Here is a 10842-nt window from a genome sequence, read left to right as displayed (position 1 = left end):
CCTTGGAGCACTTGTAATCATAATTTTAAAACTATAGGAAAATTTGACATCTAACTCCACCAAGATCTACAGCTTCTTTGCTCACGACTGTCATTGCTAATGCCTAGAGACTATCAATAGGATGCTTTCGGCCGGGCGCGGTGGCTCATGCCTGTAATCCCAACACTTTGGGAGGCCGAGGCGGGCGGATCACCTGAGGTCAAGAGTTCAAGGCTAGCCTGACCAACATGGTGAAATCCCATCCCTACTAAAAATACAACAAAAAAAAAAATTGCTGGGCGTGGTGTCGAATGCCTGTAATCCCAGCTGCTCGGGAGGCTGACGTAGGAGAATCGCTTGAACCCGGGAGGCACAGGTTGCAGTGAGCCGAGATCGCGCCATTGCACTGCAGCCTGAGCAACAAGAGCAAAACTCCGTCTCAAAAAAAATAAATAGGACGTTTTCAATAAATATTTGTTGGACAAAGGAAGGAGTATCAATAGTGTCAAATGCCACAGACTTCTAAATCCATCCATAACACGGTTTCCAACAAGGATTCTAAATTATTTGCTCTCAAGTGAGGGTCACCATTTCCTCGCTTGTAGAAAGGTGCAACTTAGGAAGGTCGTATGAGTTAATTTATTTTTATTTTTATTTTTTTTGAGACGGAGTTTTGCTCTTGTCGCCCAGGCTGGAGTGCAGTGGCGCGATCTCGGCTCACTGCAACATCCGCCTCCCGGGTTCAAGCGATTCTCCTACCTCAGCCTCCCTAGTAGCTGGGATTACAGGCGCCCGCCAGCAAGTCCAGCTAATTTTTGTATTTTTGGTAGAGATGGGGTTTCACCATGTTGGCCAGGCTGGTCTCGAACTCCTGACCTCAGGCGATCCGCCCACCTCGGCCTCCCAACCCGCTGGGATTACAGGCATGAGCCACCGCGCCCGGCCGTATTAGTTAATATTACTTGAAAATTAAGTTGAGCCCCTCATCCCTGCTGAATTTGGTCTGACAGCGTTCTAAAAATCTCTTAACCTAAATATGCTAGTTGATAAAGGAAACGATTAATCAAGATTGTCCTAAACAGTACAGCCCTCCTTAAGCTCGCTCTAAGGTTCTAAAATGTTGAGAAAAGGCGTGGGCCCCGCGGTTAGAGTTTCCCAGCCAGGATGCCTCAAGAGGCGGATATTAACCTCCCAGGACGGAAGTTCCGGAGCCTTCAAACTCTCGGGGAAGCAACTCGGCAGCGGACCAAGATGGCGGCGCCCTGTGAGGGACGAGCGTTTGCCGTAGGGGTTGAAAAGAATTGGGGTGCAGTAGTTCGCTCCCCAGAAGGGACCCCCCAGAAAATCCGGCAGCTGATAGATGAGGGGATTGCCCCGGAAGAGGGAGGCGTGGACGCGTGAGTTCACGAGTTAACCCTGGGTCCGGCGTTGGAAGATTGGAGAAGGCTTGGGGAAGGGGTGGCGGGTTGGGGGAGGTTCCCCTCGGTCGGCGACTCGGGCAGTGGGGATGGTTTCTTAGAATCTGAAAGAAACTCTGGTTACTATGTTTGATCGGCTTTGATCTTCCCCTCGGGGTGTACCAGATTCCCAACCGCAGCCGAAATTTTGTCATCGGACATTATTTTTGGAAGGAAAAAGGACCGTTAACTGAATGAGTTCACTTGACTTCTCTTAATTGGGGATTCTTAACCTTTTTTTGTGTCGTGGACCCCTTTGGCTCTCTGGAGAAGCTTATTAACTCTCAGAATATTTTTAAACGCTTAAAGTAAATTACATAGGATTATAAAGGAAACCAGTTAGATTGGAATGTAGTTATCAAGATGGTAAAAGGAAAAAGTTACGCAGTAACAATGCTTTTTATTAAAGAGTCCATAATATCTAGTAGTATGTGTTGTCAACCATAATTTTGAAGTAGTGATGAGCACAAAGGTATTTGAAGACATGCAACCACCATAATGTGGGAACATTATTTCCATTGGTGACAAATTAGCAGGTACTGCTAATACTACTATGGTGTTTTTACCTTCATTCATAATTGAAGAAAATGCTAAATCTTGTCATTTAGAGAGAAATAAATGTCATTTTTACCCATCCAAGTTTATGGATGCTGTGAATTTTTTTTTTCGCCAAGAACCACACCCGCTTGAGGCTCTCTATGAATCTCTGAGAGTCTTAGAGTAAGTTTATTTCTTTTGAGCTATAATCGTTGATGTAATCCTATTTTTATTAAAATAATGCCTGTCGCCGGGCGCGATGGCTCACGCCTATAATCCCAGCACTTTGAGGAGGCTGAAGCGGGCAGATCACGAGGTCAGGAGATCAAGACCATCCTGGCTAACACGGTGAAACCCCATCTCTACTAAAAATACAAAAAATTAGCCGGGCGTGGTGGCCCGCGCCTGTAGTCCCAGCTACTCGGGAGGCTGAGGCAGAATTGCTTGAACCTGGGAGGCGGAGGTTGCAGTGAGCCGAGATCGCGTCACTGCACTCCAGCCTGAGTGACAGAGTGAGACTCCGTCTCTAAATAAATAAATAAATGCTTGTCTTTCAGCAATTCCCCAGGCACTGTTGAAATGCCTTCCACTGAAAATGAGAGAATTGCTTTGCTGAGTTTTTTTCTCCCTGATTTTTTTTTTCATGAAATCTCCCGAAGATCTTTACTTTGATTCGAATTTTCTAATTGGTTCTTTTTTTTTTGGAAGGAGTGGGTATCAAAGGTCCCTCCAGGTAGAAATATCAAAATTGTTTTTTCTGCTGTTAAGAGTCGAATTTCTGCCAGGCGCTGTGGCTCACGCCTGTAATCCCAGCACTTTGGGAGGCTGAGGTGGGCCAGTCACAAAGTCAGGAGTTACACACCAGCCTGACCAACATGGTGAAACCCCGTCTGTCCTAAAGATACAAAAAATTAGCCGGGCCCACGCCTGGTGGTACGCGCCTGTAATCCCAGCTACTGGGGAGGCTGAGGCAGGAGAATTGCTTGAACCTGGGAGGTGGAGGTTGCAGTGAGCCGAGATCACACCGTTGCACTCCAGCCTGGGCAACAGAGCGAGACTCCATCTCAAAAAAAAAAAAAAAGTCGAATTTCTGAAGAGATTCAAATTGTATAATGCATACTTGAAGTCTTGAGTCTTATTTTCTGTCTACTAAAGTTATGCAAAATACTTGTGGAGAACAGTGAGTGAGTGAGGAGAATAGTTTGCTAGGATTAGTGGAGCCCTGTAGAGGTAGAAATTGAAGTTTAGATATGGGTAAACTGTAAAGAGTTTTGAATGCCAGACTGAAAAATTTGGATTTTATTTAGTAAGTATTATAAAACCACTGAAAATAATAAGCTGAGGAATGACATGAGTAAAATGATTTTTAGGAAGCTTAAAATCCAGCGTTGGTGTGATTTATGATACGATGTGTAGAGAAGCTAGATAACATTTAAGCAGAGGGTACTGTGAAAGGTTTACCAACAGTTTTGCCACTTTATATTAGGAAGGACACGTCTGCTACATCCCAGTCAGTTAATGGATCACCCCAAGTGGAACAACCTTCATTGGAATCTACAAGCAAAGAAGCCTTCTTTAGCAGAGTGGAAACATTTTCTATATCCTTTTTTAGTTCATGTGAATTGCACTTTCTGCCTGCTTCTAGAATTCCTCCAAGGTATTACACCACTTACTGCGATGTTTTAAACTTAAAAATCAAACCTTGGTAAGAAATTATATAGGAAAGTCAGCATCCTAATATGTTATCACTCAGAGGGACAGTTGAGGTTATCTAACCTTTTCTTTTTACAGAAGAAAAAACTAAGAGCCTGAGAAAAGAAGAAATAATAACTAATACTTGTATATAGTATGTTTTTGTATATATTATCACATTCGATCTTGACCTTAAACCTATGAAAATAAGCATTATTATTATACTTGTTTTACAGAAGAGGAAACAGTTTGGGGCAGGTTATATGACTTGCCCAAGATGAACCTGTTAGCAAATGGCAGATCCAGGATTATAATCTAATGTTTTTTAGATTATTAGAGACTATACTACTGTAATGTCTCTTTCTAGATTTTCCTTTGTGTATTAGCTACCTATTGCTGCATAGCAAATTGCCCCAAAACTTAGTGATCTTAAAACAACAAACAGTTTTTATTTAATAATTTCTGTGGATCAGGAATCCAGGCATGGCTTAGCTGAGTCCTCTGGCTCAGGGTCTCTCACAGGCTGCGATTAAGGTTGGTCAGGGCACTGTCATTTCAAGGCTCAACTAGGAAAATTGTCTCAAAAGAAAAAAATAAAATAAAATAAAACAAAACAAAACAAAATTAGCCAGGTGTGGTGGTGCTCACTTGTAATCCCAGCTACTCAGGAGTCTGAGGCAGGAGAATAGCTTGAACCTAGGAGGCAGAGTTTGCAGTGAGTCGAGATCGCTTCACTGCATTCCAGCCTTGGCGGCAGAGCAAGACTCCGTGTCAAAAAAAAAAAAAAAAAAACTAGGAAAGGGTCCACTTCCATACTCAGTCATTGGCACACTGTTGGCAGGATTCATTTACTTGTGTCTGTTGGACAGCGGGCTTCAGTTCTATACTGGCCATTGGCCAGAGATGTCCCTCCCCACTTGGTTCCTTGCTATGTGGGCTTCTCTAAAGGAAAGTTCACAACTTGGCAGCTGACTTCCATCAGAATGAGCAAAGGAGAGAACAAGATACAAGCCAGCCTCATTTTTGTAATCTAATCTCAAAAGTGACATCTCATCATTTTTGTCATATTTTATGCATTAGAAGCAAGTCACTAGGCCAGCCCATACTCAAGAGGAGCAGATAACACAAGGGCATGAATATAAGAAGGCAGGGATCATTGGAGCCACCTTAAAAGCTGTTCACATTACCTTGCTTTGAGAGAAGTCTTTAGTAGCTCCAGCTGCTTTTTTTTCCTGCAAGTTTCCACCCCCACCCGTGTGTGTGTGTGTGTGTGTGTGTGTAGACAGAGTCTTGCTATGTTGCCCAGGCTGGTCTCGAACTCCTGGCCTCAAGCAATTATGCTGCCACAGCCTCCCAGAGGGTTGGGAGTACAGGCCTGAGCCGCCAAACCTGGCCCTGAATTTCTGTCTTATAAACTATTAACAAGGTCTTGACCTAGGAATCAAAAATTAACAAAATCTCAGAATTTAAGACCATAAAATAAGCCAAAGCACACATCTTTTTTTGATCAAGAAACTAATACTGGCTAGGCATGGTGGCTTACGCCTGTAATCCTAGCACTTTAGGAGGCCAAGGTGGGCGGATCACCTGAGGTCCGGAGTTTGAGAGCAACCTGGACAATATGGTGAAACCCTGACGCTACTAAAAATACAAAATTAGGCCGGGCGTCGTGGCTTACGCCTGTAATCCAAGCATTTTGGGTTGCTGAGGCAAGTGGATTACGAGGTCAAGAGTTTGAGACCAGCCTGGCCAACATGGTGAAACCCTGTCTCTACTAAAAATACAAAAATTAACCAGGCATGGTGGCACATGCTTGTAGTCCCAGTGACTCGGGAGGCTGAGGCAGGAGGATTGCTTGAACCTGGGAGGCGGAGGTTGCAGTGAGCCGAGATCATGCCACTGCACTCCAGCCTGGGCAACAGGAGTGTGACTCCATCTCAAAAAGAAAAAAAAAGAATGCACAGTTAGCTGGGTGTGGTGGCATGCGCCTGTAATCCCAGCTACTCAGGAGGCTGAGGCAGGAGAATTGCTTGAACCTGGGAGGCAGAGGTTGCAGTGAGCTGAGACCATGCCACTGCACTGCAGCCTGGGTGGCAGAGAAGACTCCGTCTCAAAAAAATACTTATACTGGAATATTAGCCAAATGAAAAAGTAAGCACATACCAGCTATCACATTGCATGTTTCACGAAGAGACATTAAACGTTATGTCATAAGTTTATTTAGAAACATACCTAGTGTGCTATATGCCTGACTTCAAGAATTTGATCCATTGTTTTGTTTCCTTTTTTCCCTTCAACTTTTTTTTTTTGAGATGGAGTCTCATTCTGTCATCTAGGCTGGAGTACAGTGGTGCCATCTTGGCTCACTGTAACCTCCACCTCCTGGGTTTAAGCAATTCTCCTGCCTCAGCCTCCCAAGTAGCTGAGATTACAGGCGCCCGCCACCATGCCTGGCTAATTTTTTGTATTTTAGTAGAGATGGGGTTTCACTGTGTTGCCCAGTCTGGTCTCAAACTTTTGAGCTCAGGCAATCCTCCTGCCTTGGCCTCCCAAAGTGCCAAGATTACAGGCATGAGCCGCCATGCCTGGCCTTTTTTTCTTCAACTTTTATCTTCAGTTCCGGGGTACATGTGTAGGATGTGCGGGTTTGTTACATAGGTAAACGTGTGCCATGGTGGTTTACTGCACAGATCAATCCATCGCCTAGGTATTAAGCCCAGCATCTGTTAGCTATTCCTCCTGATGCTTTCCCTCCCCCGACTCCCACCTCCAACAGGCCCCAGTGTATGTCGTTCCCCTCATGTGTCCATGTGTTCTCATCATTCAGCTCCCACTTATAAGTGAGAACATGTGTTTGGTTTTCTGTTCCTGTGTTAGTTTGCTGAGGATAATGGCTTCCAGCTTCATCCACATCCCTGCAAAGGACATGATCTCGTTCCTTTTATGGCTGCATAGTATCAAAGAGATTGTGAGCTCAAACATCCATCTTAAGCCATTGATGTCTTTTTTTTTTTTTTTTTTTTTTGAGATGGAGTCTTACTCTGCCACCCAGGATGGAGTGCACTGGTGTGATCTTGGCTTACTGCAACCTCTGCCTCCCGGGTTCAAGCGATTCTCCTGCCTCAGCCTCCCAAGTACCTGGGATTACAGGCTCCCACCACCATGCCCGGCTAGTTTTTATATTTTTAGTTTCACCATGTTGGCCAGGCTGGTCTCAAACTCCTGAAGTCAGGTGATCCACCCACCTCAGCCTCCCAAAGTGCTGGGATTACAGGCGTGAGCCACTGCACCTGGCCCAGTTGATGTCTTATAAAGGAAAGTGCAGCAAATGAGATCCAAAGTACAAGTCATCATAATTAGTAATTGCCACTTGTTTTCCACTGAAAATGGCAAATTCTTCTCTGGGCTGTCATTTTGTCTCCTATAGACCATAGAGGTTGTAAAGCTGAGGATACTCTACTCCAACATGGCCAACATGGTACTGATGGGTAGCTCTGTGAAAGCAGAGACTGAAGGCGGAAGAAATGTGGTACCACACCACGTCCTCTGCTTTTCACTACTTTATTACCTGTGTGCAAGGACAGAAAGACTTAGATGGTAATTTTTTACAGTGATTCTTAAAAATTTTTAAATTACAGACTTACAGAAAGGTTGCAGAGATTACAAAGAACCTTTTTTCCCTGAGCTATTTGAAAGTAAGCCACCAAAGTGATGTCTTACTACTCCCAAATATTTCCTACAAACAACGACTTTGTCCTACATAACCAGAATGCAACCATCAAAATCAGAAAATTGACATTGATAAGTTACTACCCTTCAATCCTCAGACCCCAGTTTTTTCATCAGTTGTACTAATAACATTCTTTATAGTTGAAGTATCCAGTTGAGAATCACACAGTACATTTAGTTGTCATGTTGCTTTATTCTCCTTTAATCTGGAACATTTCCTCAGTTTTTTCTTGAATTTCATGATCTTGATACTTTTGAAGATTACAGAACAGTTATGTTGTAGAGTGTATGTCAATGACATTTGTTTGATGTTTCTTTGTGATTAGATTCAGGTTATGCAGGAGTGTCGTGAAGCAATGCTGCATTCTCATTGCAGCCTGTCAGGTGACACGTGATTTCTATTTATCCCTTTATGGTGATGATCACTTTGATCACTTGATTAAGGGAGTATCTGGCATTTCTATTGTAAAATAACTCTTTCCTCCTTTGTAAATAAAAAGTACTTTGTGGGGAAGTTCTTTGAAACTTTGTAAATATCCCAGTCCTTATCAAACTTTATGTAATTGATTTATTTGTAGTAACATGGACTCAATATTTTCTTTGTTATTCAATGGGTTATAATTCATTACTATCATTATATATTTTGATACTCCAGTTGTTCCTTATTTAGTCAGTGACATCCCCCTCAGGTTGGCTTCTGTGGCCTTTTGACATGTCCCATAACCCATGACCTCTTTATTGCTTTCAGGAACAAGTTGTTCTCGGCTTATCTTGTATTTTTCTTGCCCCATCCCTGGAATCAGCCAATTTTACAAGGATCCTTGGCTGTTTTTCAGTGGAGAATGTTATTTAAAAGCTAAGATCTGAACTGGGCATGGTGGCACACCTGTAATCCCAGCACTTTGGGAGGCCCAGGTGGGACAATTGCCTGAGCCCAGGAGAGACCAGCCTGGGCAACATAGCAAGATCCTGTCTCTATATAAATGCATGAATGAATGCCAAGATCTGGGTGCAGGGAGAACTCATAGCTAGTGGGATGCCACTGTTCTCAGGCCCTCTCAGAGGAAAAAGCTAGAAAATATATATGTTTATGTACACACACACAGACACACACATTCACATGTATACACACATCTAAATTTACATCCATTTATCTCTATATTTTAAAAAATGATGAGTTCCTGCTGACATCTCCAGTTGCAATTGTACATCACAGGATTCATTCTAGTTTTCTCCTTTTCCCTATTTTTCCCTCCCATATTCAACACTGTGAAACATAATTTGTTATCCTTAATATATTTACTACTTTGATCAATCCCCTATATGTGCTTAATCTCCCATTTCTGCCATGCTGCCATCCTTTCTTGCATGAATCTCTCGTCACCCCATTTAGGTCCTAGCACTCCACACTTGGCTGCCTGCAAGTGAATGCCTGTTACATACCACTTTGGTTCTGACACCCTGGGCTGAGCTGCCTCTTCGCAGCCTCCTGGCTCCGACATCTTCCTTGTTCACCGCCTAATGGCTTTAAGACTGAATTGCTCAGGAAAGGGAAGGTATTTTAACCATCCTTCTACCATTATTTCTTGCATTAAATCTTGATTTTGATAAAATATTTAGATCCATTTCCTTTTTGTTCATTGGCTATAAATTGATCAACATTTTGGATATAATGATTATTTATTTAACCATTATTTTATTCTAGATAATCATGGCTCCTTTAATATTTGTATCTGAATTTTGTTTTCCAGTCTTCATTCTTCCTTTGCTGATGTTGGAATGTCTTTCAAATTCCTATATCCCTTTATAAAAATGTATAACTTTCCTGCATCTTCTTTCATATTTTATCCTTTTTTTTTTACTGTGCTTTGTGAAATAAGAGCTCTTCAGGTAGAATTTTTCTTTTGAGACAGAATCTTGCTGTGTTGCCCAGGCTGGAGTGCAGTGGTACCATCTCAGCTCACTGCAACCTCCGCCTCCCAAGTTCAAGCGAGTCTCCTGCCTCAGCCTCCCCAATAGCTGGGATTACAGGTTCATACTACCACACCCGGCTGATTTTTGTATTTTTAGTAGAAATGGGGTTTCACCATGTTGGCCAGGCTGGTCTCAAACTCCTGACCTCAAGTGATCTGCCCATCTCAGCCTCCCAAAGTGCTGGGGCCACCGCACCCGGCCCACGTAGATTATTAAAAACTGAAGCTGGGCGAGGTGGCTCATACCTGTAATCCCAGCACCGTGGAAGGCCGAGGAGGGCCTCAGGCGTTCAAGGTCAGGCATTCGAGACCAGCCTGGCCAACATAGCAAAACCCCTTCTCTATTAAAATTACAAAAATTAGTGGGGCATGGTGGCGCACGCCTGTAATCCCAGCTACTCGGGAGGCGGAGGCAGGAGAATCGGTTGAACCCAGGAGGCAGAGGTTGCAGTGAGCTGAGATCGTGCCATTGCATTCCAGCCTGGGCAACAGAGCAAGACTCCATCTCAAAAAACAAAACAAACAAAAAAACTGAGCATTTAATATTAAGGAGTAATAAATGTTTTAGGATACCTTTCCAAATACATACTTACAGATGCTTTTAGCTGTGTAAAACACATTCTCACACATCCCCATTGATACTAGCAATCTAATTTTGGAGGGATAATTTTATTGCCTTTATTCTTTGGAAAGTAAAAATGGATGGGGTACAGTAGGTGAATGGCAGAAAATATTTCTGTGTGTTTAACTTTGACTATCTCTTATTGTTTAGGCATATCCCAGTACTTTCACTGGTGCCTTTAAGTTCCTAGTATTTCAGATTCAGTGAAAATTAATGGATGCTATATTCTACCAGACAACCAATAATAAACTTTTTTTTTTTTTTGAGACAGGGTCTCATTCTGTTGCCCAGGCTAGAGGGCAGTGGTGTGATCGTATCTTACTGTGGCCTTGATCTCCTGGGCTCAAGCTATCCTCCTCCCTCAGCCTCTCAATTAGCTGAGACTACAGGCATGCACCACCACATCCCGCTAATTTTTTGATTTTCCATAGAGATGAGGTGTCGCCGTGTTGCCCAGGCTGATCTTCAACTCCTGAGCTCAAGTGATCCTCCCGCTTCAGCCTCCCAATGTGCTGAGATTACAAGCATGTGCCACTGTGCTTGGCCAATAAACATTTTAAACACATAAAATACATAGTGCTTCTTCAAGAATAAGTTAATAGCTTTTCCCCTCCACTTATTACTTAAATGACCTTCATCAGTCTGTGAAGTATGGGCCTGTGCATTAAAAATAGTTTTTACCACTTTTCTCATTGCCTTTCTCCTTAATGTTTATTCCTATATACATTAAGAATGAGTTGGGCCGGGCACAGTGGCTCACGCCTGTAATTGCAGCACTTTGGGAGGCCGAGGTGGGTGGATCACAAGGTCACAAGTTCAGGACCAACCTGGCCAAGATGATGAAACCCCGTCT

General features: G+C 43.2%; 1 protein-coding gene across 3 annotated transcripts in view; it reads left to right on the top strand.

The window, feature by feature from the left end:
• The first annotated feature begins 1085 nt into the window (after positions 1-1085).
• Positions 1086-10842, top strand: part of ZC3HC1 (zinc finger C3HC-type containing 1) — a 34580-nt gene continuing 24823 nt past the window's right edge. For 2 of the 3 annotated variants that reach the window (XR_010158994.1, XR_010158993.1), the window contains exons 1-2: positions 1138-1376; positions 3460-3571. Coding sequence is in view for 1 of the 3 variants with exons in the window: in XM_001156206.6 (XP_001156206.5) it covers positions 1144-1376; positions 3460-3571 (345 nt within the window). In the remaining 2 variants the exon portion in view is untranslated. Of the gene's footprint in view, positions 1377-3459; positions 3572-10842 lie in introns of all 3 variants that reach the window. The other variant, XM_001156206.6, reaches the window with a different exon arrangement.

Source organism: Pan troglodytes, chromosome 6, assembly GCF_028858775.2.
Source record: "Pan troglodytes isolate AG18354 chromosome 6, NHGRI_mPanTro3-v2.0_pri, whole genome shotgun sequence".
NCBI classification, from domain to species: Eukaryota; Metazoa; Chordata; class Mammalia; order Primates; family Hominidae; genus Pan; species Pan troglodytes.
The sequence above is the reverse complement of the archived record's forward strand: the minus strand, read 5'-3'. Positions and strand labels throughout refer to the sequence as shown.